Source organism: Colius striatus, chromosome 4 (assembly GCF_028858725.1).
Source record: "Colius striatus isolate bColStr4 chromosome 4, bColStr4.1.hap1, whole genome shotgun sequence".
NCBI lineage: Eukaryota > Metazoa > Chordata > Aves > Coliiformes > Coliidae > Colius > Colius striatus.
In genome coordinates, this window is record NC_084762.1 from 71,800,298 (window position 1) to 71,820,253 (window position 19,956).

The window sequence follows — 19,956 nt, forward strand, 5'->3', positions numbered from 1 at the left end:
GAGGTCATCTAGTTTAAAATCCCAGCTACTGGAAAATAACAGGGAGGAGGTCAAATCTATCATTTTGTGTATATTCTCTGCTCTCTTTTCAGTTTTCTAAAGAAAAGATATCTTTGTTATCCACAATAAGTCATTATGACCCGTTACTGGCCTTCTGTATTTTCTACCACCTCAAGATACAGTAAGTTCTTCCTTATTGAAGTATTGAAATGCGACAGTTCAGTTAAAATCTTTGCGCATCTGAGGATGAGGAATTGGTTTTGTGGTTTTTTGTTGTGTTTTTGTTTTCAGAGTTCCGAGTTCGGTTTTAACGAGGAGTCGCCTCTATGGTGGACGGGGTTCCCGGGGTGGTGGACCTTGGAGTGGCTGCTGGTGGGGTGTCGATGGGGCTCCCGGCCCCGCTGCTGGGCGTCACGGAGGAGCTCACTGCTGGTGTCTCTCCTTGCTGCTGGGCTTGGAGGGTCTGTCCACAGATGTGATGGTGCTTCTCCCAGTCCTTGTGCTGGCAAAATGAGCCACAGTATCGTGCTGTGTTGCAACCACTGCAGGTTTCACTAGCTTTCCGGCCACAGTTCCAGCAACTCTAGAAGCAAAAGAGGAGGGGGAGAGATGGGCGAAATTAGCTGGTGTCCTAAACCATGTATTAGAAGCAGCTGTCAAGTAACCTCTAGCCAACCCCCTACCTAACAATGGCCAAGGGATCAGCAGATGCTGCCTTGGGTGGCTGAAAGTGTTGTACGGCAGCTCCAGTCACCTGGCAGACTCTGGTCCTCAGAAACTGGGCAAGAACAAATCGGCTCTTTGCTAGTACCAGCAAACTCCAAGTATGCCCTTACGTCCAGTCACCAGAAGCATGCTAACTAACAGAAAGTTTCACTAAAACTTGAGCTGCCTCCTCTGCCAGTTATTAAGACAAATAATGAAACATGTACACACAAAAAAGGGCTTCTTCAAAAGTGGAATGGGACTAATGAAAGCCAACAAAGGGAAAAAAAGACCTAACCCACAAGCAAGACTTGTTATCCCCAGAAAACTTCAATTTTCATCATTTGAGAAATGCCGTTTGACTCAGTGACACTTCTGGCAGTCAACAGTTAAGCTGGAGCCTAAATCTTTGGCAGGTTGGGGAAGCCACCACAGAATATGTATGCTATTCACTTTCACACACACTATAGCTATGCCAGCTGGATGCTGGAACACGGCCAATCTTTAAGTGATATTCCTCAACTACGTTAAAAAAATAAATAACTCTTAATTTCTGAATCAAACAAAGAGCTAAATCCAAAACAACATTTTAAGGAAATTAGACATTCAATCAGAGTCAAGTGGCTTCTTTAGAAAATAGTCATGTGTTAGTTCTATTCTTCCTCTTTTGCTGGTTTTCTTGGAGTGGGGCGGTGGGGTGTTAGTTGGTTGCTCTTTTACTGGCATAGGCACATACTGGCAGATGGGGAAGAGTAACTGTCCAGTGCTCAATTGCTCTTTGAGACTGAAATCAAATGTACATAGCATTCGCAATTCATACTGATTAAACTCACAGACTAAACCAGGTAATTACATATACATGTGTTGGGAACTTTTTTTTTAATTCATCAAATTGTTCCCATCTTTAAAAACACTTTTTTAAAAAGGTGGAATTACCAACACACAGAAACAGATGTTTCTGGTAGTTAAATGTCAGGAATTCAGACTCATTGTCTGCCATCATCTGGTTTTGATTCAGTGTTCATTGTTTCAGGTTCATTTTGCTCAAACTCTGTCCAGTGCTGGAGAGGTAAAACTACCTTTGGAAATGGATAGCTTCACTATTCTTGAACACCTTTTCTTTACAGGACCTTTTATCTCCACAATTAAAAAATAAGTAAGTCATTTAGAACACTGTACAAGAATATGTGCATGTACAGACGTATTTACGCATACAGTAAAATGACCTGGCAAGTCTGTATTAGCACATCAAAGAGATACAATGCCACATCCTACTGACCAGAAAGAGAACAAAATGTTATACACTTGGATTATTTGTCTTACTAAACTAATATTTCTCAGTAGTTCCATCCTACTGGTGAAAGTTTCATTTGCCAGCTTGATGCTTGTGCTGCTATTGGTAAACACAGTGTAATTCTGCTTGCATAGAATAATTCACCTACTGCCAACGCCTGCTGACCTCCTACCTATTCATTTCCAATCAATGGTCAGTCCTGAGTTTGCCCCATATCTCCCTTTATCCTCTCATTTGAAAACCAACACACACGTGCAAAACCTCCCCATGCAAGCTTTTCTGAAAGGACATGTTTCCGCACATGGAAAATTGCTGCTGTCAGCCAGAACCTGCCCAGGTGCAGGAATCCCTCCCTTGCACAGATCTGACTGCAACATTGAAGCGAGCTCTTTAATTGTGCTCGAATTATTACAAGGGTGTCAAACTTTCTATCCAAATATCTATTTAGTTGCTATAGGCTTGCTTCTGGAGAATCTTCATTTTGCTTTGCTTTTTGGAGAGGGCCTATCTGTATAGACAGAACTGCATCCAGATGTGACCAGAGCCACCGTACAATACTTCAGTATCTTAGCACAAGATCTCAATTGATCTCAGAAAATAGTTGATTGATTTTAACTATATTGGTTCAACTTTCTTATTAAAATAGTCACCAATTAACTATCATCCTGTACAGAACAAGTGACACATAGTGCAAGACTTCAGTGAAGTGACAAATGCTCTCAGCTGGCTCCTTACATGATTACTTAACGTGTCCTACATTGTGTGCTACGTGATTTTGTCCGTTGGACATATTATTTCTAATTTAACAGGTCATTACATCTTTAGTGTAACTGTGGGAATTAAGAGTATATAAAATACAGGAATTTAAAAATAAATTTTACAGCTTGCATGTCTGCAACAACTTAGTGCATTTAAAAATTACTACAGTGCACATTAGCATAAACAAGCACACATGCCATGGGGAGACTGCACTGTGATTGTAGCTGTGCAGAGCTCCTTGCCCTACACAGCCCTCACCATTGTGGCCATTTATTGCTCCTTCCCACATGAGAGCAGTGAAAAACAGCAGTAAAGATCAGGCTTGGGCACCATAATGTTTGGAAACAAGCTTTCTGTTCACACTGCTTTCTGATAGCTCCTGAGCCCAAATTCTAATGAAGAAAAGCCAGGATTGAAATGCCAGCCAATAGCCTGGGCTGTGCTTCATTTGCCTCTGCCCACATATTTCCAATTGGCCCAGACCTCACGGACAGAGCTTGAGCTCCCTACCATATTGAGTATGCTCAAAGTATCTTCCTTCCTGGGAAGCTCTAGCAGGTACCAGCAAAATGCAGCAGCAGCCCGGTTGGACGGTGCAGTCAGCATCTCAGGTAACAGAGGACCATAACGTCATGTTGGTGAGAAGCTGCCAATCACCACATAAGGGCTCATAGGCAGGACAACGGACAGCTTTTCACCTCATTTAAGACTCTCCACATCCTAGCACTGGCAAGACCTAGCCTGGAGTACTGTCTGGGTTGAGACAACTTACTGCAAATACAGCAAGTCAAATAAGACAAAAAAGAAAAGAACACAGCGAAAGAGCCAAAATAACCAGCAGTCAGACAAACACAAGCTACGAGGAGAGACTGAACGAAGTCAAACTGTTAAACCTAAGGAGAAGTGGCAGCCTGAGAGGGGTCATTATCACCCAAACATCTTGGAGGCTATTACACTGAAACAGGCAATGAACACACCTACATCTACAAATGTAAAAAGACGTGAGAAAAACTGGAAAGAGGTATTATGAGATTTGTTTTTCAAGGACAGGCACAAATTGCCCAGAGATACTGGAGAATCTCCATCACTAAAGCACAGGAAAAGCAGGTATCTTACAGGAACGATACAGCTAGAGTTGATCATGCATTGGGAAAGGGAGTAACAGAAGTCTCAAAGTCTCTCCTGATCTACCTTCAATGTCTTTAGGTAGTGACTTCCTACACTTCCAGCTCATGCTTTGCAGAGTTCCAGATGTAGCTAAAACTATGAGGAGGACTGGATTACAGTTCAACTCTGCATTGATTTTCCTGTGATACAGCAGGGTTATACAAAAGGACAGATTCTCAGACTACATAATTCAATTTAACTTCACTAACTTGAAAATGGATTAATTCAATGAAATTGGGCTAAATTACACCAGATGGGAATCTCACTCCGAATTTATGCCACCTATCATATTACATGCTCCTCTTTCAAGTGCAAGGAGCGTCAGTCTTAGGTCAGAGCCTTATCTTAGGTCAGACTCTTAATTCTCATGCACTTAAGCTTCCATCTTCAAACAACAGAACTCAGAGGCTTCTGTTTGTCATCATGAAAATTCTTATAAACAAATGGTCTCCATTTCAGTAGTCTCCACTACCAACACACATAGTTGTCCATAATTTTGCCTGTATAGTTGTTTTCACCTTTGAAATATTCAACCACAATTGAGTATTTGCTTTCCTCTGACACCTCCAGTTGACACTCAGTGTAGAGCCTGCTTAAAAAGAAGAAAAAAACCCCAAAAGGACTGTGATATGTCAAAGAGATGATGAACTTTGAAATGCTGCTACAGTATCAAACATGCTCTGTCATCTTTGACAAATTCTGGATTTCCCCAGTTTACTAGGAAAGGAGGCATGTCTGGACACTAAGAACCCAGATTTTATTTTTCCCAGTTCTGCAATGCCCATGGTATGCAAAACTCTATCATTTCTAACCACAAGAAAAAGAATATCTAGAAATTACTGAAACCCCAGTGGTGTGAATGAATACTGTATGAGCTACTGATCACCAGTGCAGAAAACCAGCAAAGGTCTTTATGAAAATTCTATCCAAGATCCATTAGAAAGGGAAACACATTGGTACTTTGGAAATTCCCACGCTGTGTCAAAATGCCACGCTCCATACAAAGATATCCAGACATTCAGATGCCTCTACTAAAAGCCTCACTTATCACTGTTTATTGTGTAAAGTACATCTATGTCAGCAGGAGAGAAGTTAAATCCTGAAAACAGAAGCGCAGAGAAGCATACGGAAGAGAAATGCAAGCTGGCTAGCCAGGCTTAGCTTAGCAGTCTGGGGCAGTGCCAATGCTCACATCGCATCTGGACTGATCCTGTGCAGAGCACATGGCTCTAGTGCCTCTCAACCACCCACCAACCATTGCAGGGTAACTTTCTAAGAGATGCCCAGCAAAAAAACATTAATCATTAGCTGACCTAGGTGTTAAATCTAATACCAGCCTAAAAACTAGGCTTCCCTGATCACAGCATCTGATGCTCTGTCAGGTTTGCTGGCACAGTCTCAATGGATTGGTCAGCAGAGACTGAATCAAGCTGTCTTTAAAATGTCAGGTGTGATACTCACACACTCATAAATTGATGCAATATAAACAAGCCCTAACATTACATATCTCTTAAAAGCAATGTTGAAACAGATGTCAGCATCTGCTTTAAGAAGAGAGAATCAAAACATTTGTGCTCCTTCCCCGTCCCCAGACCCCACCCTACTGAAAAGTGAAGAAGAACACTGAGTGTCAGAGTTTTTAGTGGCATTTTATATCAAGAGCAGACAGACAGATGTTTTGATGATCCCTGCCCCTCCCCCCCTCCAATCTTGGCATCTGGTCTCTTTGCTAAGCTGTTCACCCTTACTATTAAAACTGATTTGCACAATAGTACATTGCAGCCAAAGCAAGCATGGATGTCATTAAAGAATAGACTGCTCACACATGTTCCTGTACTTAGTCAAGTCAACTCTGATGAATGGGTCATCTTTTGTCAAGCAACTGTAAGGAACTGATAAAGAAATAATTTGTGGTTCAGGAACAGCCATGCTGACAGGTAGGCCTTCTCCTGTCCTTTTGCTTTCCAACAGCAATGTGCTCTGTTAGCTAGTCTTCAACCAATCTCTTATTCGAATAACAGAAAACAATGAATATGTCCTGGGGAATCACAAGGGCTTATGCTGAGAAACTATGGAAATCTACAGAATGCAAATGTACAGACAGTGAAGCACTGTGAGTTAAATCATACTGAACAATTCAAATATTAGCAAAGACCAAGTTCAACAAGGAATCAGGTCAGGGTCAGAAATTTAAAACATATTATGTAACATGGTAATTCTAAAAATATTGCAGACCACTTCTTATAAGTTGAGATGCCCCCATGTGATCACACCTTCTCCATTAGTACTCTCACTGTCCTCAGCCCCATTTACTTGGCTCCGCTCAGCTCAACATGCCCAACACTGTTTTCTTGCAGACAATCTTGCACTCAGGGAATGCTACTTTTTCTGGGTTTAAAAAAAAAAAGCAAAACAAACCACAAAGAAATCCCCAAACAAATCTACAAAAAAAAGCCAAGAAAAAAATCTAAGAAAACAATTTACTTCTCTTTGTGAGATTTCTGAAAGGTCTTGGATGGGGAGAATACGTGTTATCTTAAAATTATAATCACTACAAAAATCGTGAGTCTTAGTACTAGCTATCACTTTGAGCTCTGGAGAAGACTGCAATCAAAGTCATGCCACAAAGTTTTCACCCTACAGCAGCTTTAAGAAGCCTCAGCTAGGCTGAGTTTGCATTTTAGTGAATCACAAATGAAGAGCTATAAGGGAGAAACCTTGCCAATAGATGGGGAGTGGCCATATCAGACAAAAATTATATCTGATACGTTAGAAATCTGGTGCCAAATTCCCATCTCCATTTATTGTTTCAACAGCCAAAAGAACAAATGACACCCGTGGGAGAAATTCTGTCAGGAACTGCGTGGAGATTATACAGCAGCTTATACTGAGCTCTCTTGCAGGCCTTGGCATAATATCCCGTCAAGGATAAGAAATGAGGAGTGATGCTCAGCCTTCCTCTAGACCTGTAAGACTGCAGAAGCAGTAACTGGAAATAGTCTAGCCCTAGAAATACTACTCTAGCACCTTCAGTAAGTACATAGGAATCTGCCTTGCTGGAAGCATTCTGCAGACAGTTGTAAATTGAGAGAAGTCTACACTAGACAAATGGGGACAGATGTTCACAGAGAGATCCAGAGATAATGAACACCAAAGCAAATGTGAAGTTTTATTTCTAATCCCCAATAAACACAACATCTCATCTCCAAAGAAACGCTTTTCAAACACTGTCAAAACTGAATCTCCTGTCCTCAAAGATGAAGGAAAAATCAGGTCCATTCTTACAGGAGTTATACAAAAAAAAGAAAAGGACAGCTCCAGTTAACAGGTAACCATGAGAAACATTGTCCTAAGTGTCTGGAGTCATTAAAAACCAAAGAGGAACTACTTACAAAAACTTAATAGACACATTTAACTCTCAAATAAGTATCATTCTCATCTCCCTTCATAATTTATGAAGCACCTGAAAACAGAAACTGAGCAAACCTGAGCTCTCTCTGCAGGTTTACTAGAACTTGCATTTTTCAACTCAGAACAGCCACCCTCATGTGTCACTCATGACCACAATGGTGAAAGCTGCAGGACCAGGACATTTTCAGACCTCATTTCTAGGTCTAGCAGGCTTGTATCCTCCCTGAGGATACACGGCCTTGAGAACATCCATAACCCACTTTTCATTAAAACACAATTCAAGAATTATTTACCATTTTTTAAAGCCCTGTTTCCAAGAAGTGAACAACCTCATAGGTAATTCTGCTGGAGAAGAAGTAAAGATGTCTATTGTTATACAGCTTTTCCCAGAGCTATCACTGCTCAAGAGTTAATTACAGCATTAATTAGAGCACGCACATTCCTTTGGAAGAACATTTGCTTGTGGAAGAATGGGACCTACGTGTTGGCACATAAGCACTTCCTCTGTCCTGCCTACCGCTGTGTCGTATTAGTTCACTAAACACCTTCAGTTTGCTGTTTCCTCCAAAGGCATTCACCTTTGGAATTTTGGTTTTAACAATAGGAGTCTCTTGCGTATACACACACACAAAATGACAGCTCTTTAATGATGCTAAGTCAGACAAACGCCCTTTCTATGAACATAGTGCAAGAAAAACGACCTTGAGTATCTCAGATACAAAATGCCAATAAATTGAATTTATGTCTCATTTAATCTACAATGGAACAGTTAGTACTTAAAGGGTACATACACTTCCCCTAGTCCCTTTCTTCCTGAGAAACTTTCAGATGCTGAAAATCAATTCCTTTTGTCTCCTTGTTATTCATCTGCTACACATTAAGGAGAAACTCTGGGCATTCAGTGATCCCACAATGGTCTTTCATCTCCAAAGAAGCCTGGTATGAATTAAAATCTTATGCTCTCTCAAATTATGGATGCAGACTGCAGCATGCCACTGACTTATCTGCTCGTGATTTTTGCCATTTTTCTCAGCACGCTGCAGCGAGCTCATCTGTATCTTTCAACTTCAGTGCCTCTTCTACACCACTGCCCATCCAGCCCATGAAAAGTACTTTGACACTAGTGTAAATAAATACATGTTCCCAGATAAACAGGTACTACTATCTACTCTTTTTTCCAACATTTAGAACGTATATTGAAAAGTGGTTTTACTACAGCCAAGATCTTAGTACGAGAACAATAAATACTTCATGAAAGTAATATTCTGTCATTTTGGTGTCCTTGAGAGATGAAGATTATATATAAATAACTTTAACTGATGTAATTTCTTTGTCATGCCTGTTTTTGAGGGCAGTTTTAACTTAGGATGTTGTTTTTCTGTAATGGATGTAAAATTTAATTGCTATCTACACTGCTAGAGCACTGGTTCAACACAGGCTGTTCCTCTACTTCCCGCTTCCAGCTAGTCGTGCTGCTGGATGTCCCATACTGTCTTCCACTCTCAAATTTCAAACAATATCAAGTCTTAACATAGTTAACTCTTTGTTATTTTTTAAACATGCTTTACTCTTTGTTGCTCTCAGTTTATTTCTTCTCTTTCCAAATCCTGCTTGCACACTACTCAACTCTCAAATACTCCCTACAGCCAAAGCAACACATTCAAAAAATAAGGATATACTTTTAAATCTACATTCATATTCTGTCCTGCAGCAGCCATTACCTTTTGCTGATCGCTTCTACCTCCAACACTTATCCCAGACAAGCTTTAGCCACCTTGCTATACAATCTCTTAAATTAATCATTTCTTTGTTTAAATTAGATTTCAGTGTAAAATATTTTCTGCTGAGCAATCTTGTTATCTATTCATCATGGTAGTTTGAAGAGCTTTATAAATAAAACCCACTGAAAAGTTAAATTAGAGCTGAAGTGTGTGTGCATTATACGTAACCTGAACTGCAGTTAAACGGTGAGAACAGCTATTCACTAGCTATTTTGGGCTCAGATTACAACTTAACCGAGACAATTTGGAGCTTGGTATGCACCTCAAATATGTGTCGTAAGCAACTGTGCAAGCAGTTAATGGCTGGCAGTCAAATCCCACGTCACAGGAGTGGCTGAGGTGCACCGATGGAGCGCAGTCACGAGTGATGCCCACCCAGAGAAGGCCTTACCTCGCTCGAATCCTCCTGCTGATTGATGACAGCAAGTGCATCCTCTGCGGCCTGCCTCTTGGCTTCGGCAACGGTGCGCTCCATCTTGGCTCTCTCGGAGGTGATCATGTCATGAGCTTTCCGCTCTGCCTCTGACACTGCCTTCTGCAACTCGGCCATCGCCTGACGCTTGACTTCATTGACAGCTTCCTCTGCAAAGGAAGGGAGAAATCCACATCAGCACAAGATAGTTGGCACAGGGCTATGCAGGACTGATGTGTGACAAGAAACATATACACTGTTACATTGAGAGTCTTCATTTTCATAGAATAATAGAATGGTTTGTGTTGGAAGAGACCTTAATGATCATCTAGTTCCAATCCTCTTGCTATGGACAGGGACACCTTCCACTAGACGAGGCTGCTCAAAGTCCCATCCAATCTGGCCTTGACACCTTCAGGGTTGGAGCCTCTCTGGGCATCCTGTTCCGGTGCCTCAAGGACACAGAGGACCTTGGTTTCTCAAGGCTCTGCAAGATCAGATAGCTGCTTCTTTACTTCCCCATCACCAAAGTTTCCAACACTTGTGTTGATTCTTGCTATTTTGATTCACAATCAGTACTTCTTTAAGTACAGACATTTCAGATCTCTGGCACGTTATTTTTGTAATGTTTTTTGAGCATTTTAGTTGGAAAATTGATTTTGCAGCACACCAGAGTTATGAATGTACCTGGCAAGATTTATTATTTAAGCTATAATATTACAGACTTTTTCAAAAATGTACGTTTAAGCTCTGGAAATTAAGATAGGATTTCTAGTCATTAACAATCTTTTTCCCCATATGTTAACAAACAAATGCCTGTAGTTAAAAAAACCCAACGAGTTTATTTTAAAATTCTGAATCCCCGGTCTAATACCTTTTCCTGAACATATAATTTTATGAGCCAAAATTAAAATTTGTTTATGAACATTTGTTTGACCTCTTGATCTCTCCTTGAAATCCATGTTTAGACTGTGAAGACTTGACTTCCTGGCTCTGTCGAGCTCTCAAGAACACCACTGCCAGCAAGGCTTCAGTGCACAATTAACACTGAGCAGGGGCACACCGCTTCATTAAATTCAAATCTTCATGCTTCTTGTAAAATAACTAAGTCGGTATAAGCTGTTCCTTTGGTATACACTGGCATCACATCTTTTATTCCGGAAAACATGGATTGTCACAAATAAGTTATTTGGGTTTTGATGCGGGAAGAGTGCAAAGATTTTACTAATGAACAGTCTTTTAATTGACAACTAAAACAAGTAATTTCTTTTTTTTTTTTAATTAACTGCTCTAATTAACAAGGAAACCATCCTCCCCCTGAATTAGTTTATCTAATTTTCATCTTTATTCAAAGCAAAATGACAATGATTAATTGAAAATTTAATAAGCAGTAATTATTAACTTGGCAAACCTAGTACCAATTAACACTCTATTAAATCTAATTATGACATGTTTCATTCAAGTGTTTGCACTTAATTGTTTCACCCACTTAAAAACCACCTTAATTAAATGTTCTGTTTAATTAAAAACATAGATTTCTAATAAAAAATGTTTTACTCTAGATTAAAACCTAACTATTTCAACTGCTATGGGTTTGCATTTTAGGCCAGGTATTTAGCCCATCAATTTCAGTGCAAGCTCATGCACGTAGACCTCACTCTTACATACAGATACTAATAACTTGTTTGAGTTATGTCTCATAACTCTGCACTTGTTATTTAAATAAGAGCTACATAAAGTCTCCATTTTCAGTTATCAAGGAAATGACAATAAAAACTTAAAGCCACGTACTGACTAAAACTGAATTAAACTGAAAGGAGAGCTCTGTTAGCATGTGTGCGTGAGCATTACGCGTGTGCATGTCAGCGAGAGATGTTTCAACAGAAGTTGGCGGGGGGGGGGGGGGGTGGGGGGGAGGAGATTTAGAGATAAAACTTATGCCTTTATTTTTATGAGGCTGAAAATATGCCCTTATGTTACCCTACCATAAACGTTGTTTAGGGGAAAGCCTCAGGAGAGGGGAAAATCATACCCTTCAACCATACAGCCAAGGCTTAATTTACTTTGAATATTCAAGGTGAATTAAAATTCTATCTAAGTGGCAATACAGGACAATAATTTTTGCTTACGATCAAAGCTGTAGCTAGACTAATTGTATATGCAAATCAGGCAATTTATATTTAAATTATGCATTCCTATTCTAGTCCCACAGGCGCACACAGATCAGCAAAGGGAATTGGTAGGACATTTGCAAGGTGCTTGAATATTTATTACCAACTGCAAACATTCACTGATTGTGAGAAAAGAAATATACACAGGCAAACATACAGATGCAATTTTATTACCATTTTCATAAAAATGAGGCAACTTAAATACAGACGTTTGGTTTCTATGAACTGCAGTTACTAACAAAGTGGATTTCTTTGTGAAAATCTGTATTATTGCTGATATTTGCTATGAGCAGAAATTATCTTTGTATGGTGTGATGCACTTTCATTACATCACATAAATTTAGTTTTAGGTTGAGGTGTTTGCAGTAGTTAGAAATGACAGTTTATTACATTAAACAGTAGCACACTACTCTTAACATTTTACAGAGACTTGTAATTTTATCATTTTTCCTCCTACATAATCTACTTCTTTTCAGTCCAGATATAGAAATTGAACCTTATATTCTAATTTCTACATTACTTTTGGGCTTTTTGCAAAGCTTCTAAGAGTGTGAAGATGCTAAAAGTCTTCTACGAGGCCATGTGCCTGACTGATACTTTTTAATTGACATAAACTATGGATTGGACTTCAGTATTTGCATTAACTTTGACAAAAGGATTTGTATTGTGCTATACTAAGTGGAAAACAAATAGTTAAAATATGTCATGGGGTTTGTTCACAATTAGCCAGCATTATTTCAATATTATGAACTCTTGAATGCCCAAATAAATTTCTTATCACTGATATTCTGCACCTCTTCTCAAAACAAATATTTCCACTGCCTACAGAGCTTTTATAGACACAGAATGTGGGCTTCATAGTTTCAGATAACAATAAAAATAAAATCTGTGAAGCAAAAGTTATGGGTGATAAGTGAAGGAGATTGTATTTGTCTGACAGTGCTGAGCTAAGAAGACCAAGAATGATACCAGCATTCATCCTGTCTCTGCATTTCCAGTCAAAGGAAGTTTATTAGATTCCAGTATCAGAAAACATAAATCCAAAGGTTTCTGAAATGAAGTATCTAAGATACTTCATAAAATGAAGTATCTGCATCCTCCATTTTCTCACTAATGCTGAACAGTCTCGGCATAAATTTGCTCTGTTATTTTAGGAACACAATTTGAACCTTCTTTCCCTTTGACCAGCACTAACTCATGAGAGATGGACAAGGTGTTACTTGGTGTGATCGGGAGTCCTTGGAGCTGACTCAGGAGAGGTACTCTACTCATCATTGACTGCTGTACATAACCCAGAGTATGATGATTCTCCCAGACAATTCCTGGTAACCTCTCTCACATCATGGGCACTCGGTCCACATTTTGAGAAAAAGAAGGAGGTGGGTAGGGGTACAGTCCTGTGCCATCATGACATTTTGCATCATCTCACTGCCAGGCTGACCCTAGTAAAGAAGGTCCTGCTTCACACACTAAGATGCACCATCTCTTTCTCAGGACTGCCCTGGAGAATGTGCAAGGGTCTTATTGTCTTTATATGACAAAGTATGGTCATTCCACATCTGTTTAGTAACCCCAGAGCTTCCATCTGGACTGCCGTGTACAGCTGGCTTTACTAAATTATAGTGGATGACTGGAAGAGAGTTTCTTCACAACACAGAAAGCAGCTAAGGCAGCAGCCCACAATGGGTCTGGGATCCCCTCAGCATTTAATAAAAGAAACTGGTATTTCCAGAAACCAGTCATCCAATCTATGATCTGACTGATCCTGTTCATATGCCTACCCCTCTCTTGACTGCCAATAACTTGGCTTAGACACTGCATCCACACATCTGTAATTCAATTAGGTGAATCAGGGCACGGATGACTCTTTTCTACTGCTGTATGGAACTGAACCGGGCTCACATGCCTTCAATTCACAAGGTGCTGCATACTGTGTGCTCACTGAAACAGTCACAAAAGTACATACTTGGTACATTTCAAGAATGGAATCTATCAATCTCCAAAAGTTTAAAGTGAATCCCTTTTTCACATGCTTTTTAAGGTTGCATATTAACAGCTTTTATGCCAAATTCTTTCAGTTCAACGGATTCCTCATCACAATCAGACTTTTATACTTGATTCAGTTGTCTACATATTGGTCTTTATGGACATTTGATATAACAAGACATCCACACTGAGCCAGAAAATATGACTTGTGAGAGATCTGCAGCCTTTTTGACTGTCAGTTGCACCCCAGCTAGAAAACTATGGAGCATCTCAAATGGCACTAGATACCCCTTCTTAGAGAGCTGGATTGCACTTTTACTGCCTTCAATTGATTATGAAATCGTGGAGACCTCCAACATCAGTGCACCCTCCTGAAAATTAAGGGTCATGATTTATGAAAAGCAGTGTGCTTTCTGATGTATTACTGCTCTTAGTAGCAGACACAGGTATCCATCCTGTAAGAGAGGCAGACTTTTTTTTATTCTCCAATTCACATCCATGCTCAGTTAAACACAAGGAATCAGATCTAAACCCACACCAGCATGGAAACAGAGACTGGAAATGGGACCAAAGGAAAAACTTTGTTTCAAAGGAACAAATGACTTATATGTTCACAAGATGACATGTCACAGCTCCTGTACACTACCATTTGTGGATATACACAATGTGAAAGCATGCCCAATGCTTAGAACTCATGCCAAAAGCTTCAATTAACTCATGCTGTTAGATTATGAAGATTCTTTATTCTTTTACTGTACTGCGTCTAGGAGTCAAAAATAACCTGATATGCCAAATGACATTAAAGCCTACATTTTGCAAATGGAATAAAGCTCCTGAAATTCAACTGAACGGTGCTCTTCTTATTGAGGTTTTTGGGACTGCATTTTTTTTCCTTATTTTCATTTAAGATGTTAACATAAATACAGCAAAATGAACTACAAAAATACTTTGGGGCTTTGAGTTACAAAGGCTACACTTTCTTTGGAGAGAAGAAAAAATGTTGACTGTTTTGTTATCTTTCATAGAAAATGCAATTGTTCTAAAAATATTAATTACCATACTGTCAAATGTAGGCTTTACATGATAAAACTCACACCATGCAAAAATCCCGAACTTTTGTCTGATGCAACAATACACCAGCATAACATTTTTACACATGTTCTGCATTTAGTTTAAAATACATCAAAAAGCAGCAAGCATCTAACAGATTTGATCAGAAAGCATCAAAACTGCAGCATATTTGCCATTTAATCATTAACTCCTGCTCAGACAGCTGCTGCAGACTTCATGGTTATACAGGTGTTCAAAACAAGGGTTTGTGTATGAGTGTGTATATAGAAGCTCAACTACTTCACTAGAGTTCAAGAGCTACCTCCTGGCCCCTCCGAAAACAAGAAAGCTCTGATATCAATCTCGAAAAGGCAAAGGGTTAGCCCCAGCACTGCAACTGGATCCTCATCAGGAAACTCCTGTGTTCAGGTAGAGTTTCAAAGTGTTAAAGAAAACTCTGCACAACTAAAACATCTGCCCATGGTGCCTTCCAAGCTCAGGGAAGATGTCGTCAATACCCATGCAACCACCCCAAGCAGCTGCAGAGATGCAATTTTGCTTACTCGATAGAAAACTCAGAGGTTTATGAGCACAGACTTCACTGGGGACTGAGAGGCACAAATCCTTCTAAAATTAAGCACGGTTATATAACATAGCTGAAGGTTTTTGTTTAACAGATATAATGTTTAGGTTTATTCCTCTCCTTTGGGAATTCTTACCTTTGCTAGGTAAGCACCTTGAAGGTTTCAAAAAAAATCTCACACAAATTTCTTTTTTAATTGCTAACAGACTGAAAGTCTGAAAGACTGAAGTTGCAGCCTGAAACCATTACAACCTCTGAAAATAGGAGTCCGGAATGGAAGTACAGATATTCCCTTAACTACAGCAGCAGATACTTCTATTATAAAGATTATTTCATGTCCTGATCAGTTGCAGTTTAAGATTATTAAACACAATTTCTTCTTGCTACTAGTAAGCTTTTTTTTTTACTTCCCCTTCCCATTCCTCACATTAGTGTGTTAACAACTGCACACAGCTGCCAGAAGACTAAGCTGGTGTTTTTAAACAGTTCTTACCAGCTTTCTTCCAGATCTCCTCTGGCACGTATCCAGACGCAGGCCTGTGAAGGAATTCCCGATGCGATTCTGCAGGCGGGAGGGTGGGAGGGGAGCAGAGGGAAAAAGAAAGAGCATTATAAGCAATGCTTACTTGTGAAGAGGAAGGTTTAGAGAGAAATACCTTTGCTCATTACTTATCACTCAGACTACAAGAATCACATGAAGTTTTTCTTTACTCAAAATAAAACACATCCCACAGATGTAGCTCTCAAATGAGACATAGACCAGACCAATGTTTAGCATGTGAATGTCTCATCTTGAGCCAAGCTGAGACTGGCATTTTACAGTTCTTCAAGTCAACTGAATATGACAGTTTCCACGCTTTTAAGGCTGGCTTTGTGAGACCAACTGAGGGAGTGACGTGTTTCATCCTTTGTCATTATGTTTACGAAAAGGGAGAAGAAAGAGGGCAACAGTCCGGGTTTGGCACTTCTGCTCTGTGAAAACAGAATGGCTACTGACGAGCAGAGATAAAAGCCAAGATGTCATTTTGGTGACCAAATAAGCTGTCTACAGAAAAAGAAAGGGGTGTTTCTCTATGTTCAGAGCTATGCTTTCCTATATCTGAGGCCATATTGGCAAACATAGCTGCACAAGTTTGAAAAATAGAACCTTTAACTTCAGGTTAAGACCCTAAATACATATGCTGCCAAACAACCTCCACTGGAGTTGAAGCTCATAATTCACCCATATATTTCAATCACGTTTTGACAGCTCTTTTCCCCCCCTCCTCTTTTTTTTCAAAGGGTTTAACCTCTGGGCCTGAGTCTAAGAGCTCTGAAATCAGCAAGATTCCCTCCACGCGGACTTCAAAGATGTGATCAGACAATAGAGAAAGAAAATTAACTTTGGCCTGAAACTTAGCATACAGATTCTCAACAGATGAAAAGCTGCTCTTTTCAAATACAATTTTTAAACTGATGACATATTTTCAAAGTAATACAGAATAATTTAAAAAAAAAAACAACAAACCCACATAAAAGTTCATTGTCATGATTATTATTGCCTCTGTGACAGAATTCAGTCATCAAAATAAAATAACTTGATTTATTACATTAAAGTTTAAACTTCTTAGACATGTTACTAAATATCCTGTCTGATGTCTGATCAGTTTGAAACATAACAGTACACGTCACTCTTTAAATATTGTTATTTACTAAATATATTAATTTTTGTATCTTAAAGTTATTATTTGCTAAGTTGGTAAAAACTAGTATTTTTAAGAAAAAGGTTAAATAATTAGGTTTTTCAAATAATTTTTTAATCCCACCATACATATGTATGGCAGTATTGTTTACATATGGTAGGCTCCAAAACTTAAATACATTCAAAAGATGACATTTAATACTCCAGACAGTTAACAAAGGTGGAAATGACAGGGTTTGTTTCAGCTGTGCAGAGCGCAGGGAATCCCAGTCCCTGTGCCCTGTTCCACAGATGCAGTTTATAGCACATCAATCTGCAGACACTGACGGGGTGGACTGAATCTTTCCATCTGACAGGCAGCTGAGCGGATTTCCCCAGCACTTCTGTTTGTCACTAAAGCACGGGATGAAAACAAAGTGCCTTTTTGTAGGCAGTTTCACATTTCTTGAGTATAAAATGATGGGGCATATGTGCAAGAAACAGCTATTTACATTGGCTTAATAGAGTTGAAAAGTGGACTTCAGACCTGATGCTGAAATTGGGGAAATTCTCATTACCACTTGGCTTGTGGGATTCTGGAGACAAGAAATGTCATTGTGTACACTTTTCTCAGCCATTGAAGGCTTTTAGACTTAAGGACACAATGCCAGTTCAGTCAAGGACAGAGGTGACAGCAGAAAACATTGCTTGAAAGCTCAAGAAAAATTAAAACACTCTTACTTGCGCTTCCTGCAACATCTGCAGGAAAAGACACAACCAGACTTTAAACATGGCAAAACAAGGGGTTTGCTGTATTCACGTCTTGTACTTTGTGCTGAGTTTTCCTGTCTGCTGTTTAAAGTGCCATCTAATGAAAGGAGATCATGACCTTGATTCAAATCCTTTACCGTGGTACTTGGTATTAAAAAATAATGGGATGTGGAGCTGATTTTTTGGTACACATGACTTTCCAGAAATGGAATTCAATGACATAGATGAGCAGATTGCCAGCTAATTGTTAAAATTTCCAAAACATAAACATCAATCAAGCTCTTATTCTAACCACAAATTATTTACATGAGGAATGAGATCCTCTGCAAGAAGATTAAATCAAGAGCTCATGAGAGACTTTCCCATAGTTTGGAATGGCACACAAAAAAAAACAGACAAGAAGCACTTATAAAGATAATTAAAAACATATTTTCCAAGCAATAAAAATATTCACATGGCTATTGTTTAGTCAGTGGTGATGAGTCCATGAAAACAATCGTCTTTTTGGGACTAAACTACAGGACATGACAAGAGGATTTAAGTCTCACAATACTATTATTTTTCAGGGAAGGTGTCCTTCGGATTACTAAAACTAAAATACAGAAGATCTTAACTTGGACTCAGAGTCCGAGCAAACTCAAACCAAAAGCAATGCAATTCAGTGAACTCCCTAAATACTACAAGTAAAACCAACTGCAAAAAGCCATAACGAGAAGAATGCATTATATTATCTGGCTGACTGCAGCACACAGAAGTCAAAGTAAATTCTGCCTGAAAGGAAACAGAATGAAAACACAAAATTAGGAGGAATCTGAAGTGACAAGACAGCTCGTACAGAAAATGATAACAGAAAAAGATTTACATGTCAGACCTTATACCAAGGTTTGTGTGTGGTGAAAATGCAACAATCGGATGCGCTACTGAATTGACTTGAAATTAATGGCAAGGCATAGCTTGAAAGCACTTGTTGATAGACAGTCTGGCTCTTATTGAACCAGATGAAAAATCCCAACCCCAACAAGGACCATAAAAAGCAAAAATACCTGGGAGTTATCAATGCTTGTCTGTAAAAGGCTTAAGCAAAAAAAAAGTATCTTTTTAAATTTTGTAAGTCAACGTGAAATAAATAAATTTTCAGTAAGAAAGTTCTTGGACTAGGGCATAAAAATCCACGTGAGGAAAAGACACAAAAATTGGTATCAGATTCACCCCTCACATTCTATTGAACTGCAGGGACGACATTATGTATTTTGTAAAATATATAGAAAATGTACTATTTTTAGCCTATTCTGGATTTTTTTTTAAATATGCACAATAACAGTCATTAAAAAAACCCTATTGGAACAATATGTTTTCATGTATTTATTTCAAGGACACATTGAACTATAAGAATCACACGCTTATTAACCATGTCGCTGTAGTTTAATGATACAGATATCTTGTAGACTGCTTATTTTCCATGGTTTTAAGATAAAGAGAATAGGTGCTGAAGGTACTGAAAGAGATGTGGAGAGTTTTAAGTATTTGGGAAGTGGAAATGAGAAGAAAAGCTAGGACCAAATAAAGGATATGAACTCTCATATAATAATAATAATAATAATAAGGACCAAACCCAAGAAAATAGAATAAAAAGACTTGAAAGGAAAAGATCTGTTCAAATCTATAAAAATGCCCAATCCATATTTGGAAAGAAGGAAGAGAAGATGGGTTGACAATACAAAAAAAAAAGTTTTATCACTGGACAATGACATCCAAGTCTATAGTAAAAAAAAAAAAATTAAGAAACATAGATGAATGGATCGTCTTTTGAAGATCTTATGGAATTTATTGTATTTATGAAAATACTGGCAGTGAGAAAAATACCTTATATGCCATAGCAAACACATGGCTAAAATAATAAAAACTACAAATAATAAAAACTACAAATAAATAACTACAACTACAGACCTGAATTATAGATTAGTTCATATATTAAACATATATGCTTTTATATGTATTTCTCTATTTTTTGTGTTTCATATGCAAGTTTTGCTTCATTCTATCCCATAACACCATTGATAGGACACACAACAAAAAACAGAGCCACAAATATCAAATATTTCCTGCCTTGTTTGTAAGAGTAAATATCAAAAGTGTGCCACTCCAGTTAACGAAATATACAGATATCATTCTGAAGACTACCTTGCTAACCTTGTCAGGAGCCATA

The 19,956-nt window shown here is 38.7% G+C and overlaps 1 protein-coding gene across 10 annotated transcripts in view; it reads right to left on the reverse strand.

Annotated features, from left to right (window-relative positions):
- RUNX1T1 (RUNX1 partner transcriptional co-repressor 1) overlaps positions 1-19,956 on the reverse strand; it is a 113,049-nt gene that overhangs the window by 3,606 nt on the left and 89,487 nt on the right. For all 10 annotated transcript variants that reach the window (XM_061995755.1, XM_061995754.1, XM_061995753.1 and 7 more), the window contains 3 exons: positions 15,813-15,881; positions 9,509-9,699; positions 1-583 (listed from right to left, as the gene is read on the reverse strand). The exon at positions 1-583 is cut by the window's left edge and continues 3,606 nt beyond it. In XM_061995755.1, coding sequence (XP_061851739.1) covers positions 308-583; positions 9,509-9,699; positions 15,813-15,881 — 536 coding nt within the window. In that variant the 3' untranslated portion in view covers positions 1-307. The remainder of the gene's footprint in view (positions 584-9,508; positions 9,700-15,812; positions 15,882-19,956) is intronic.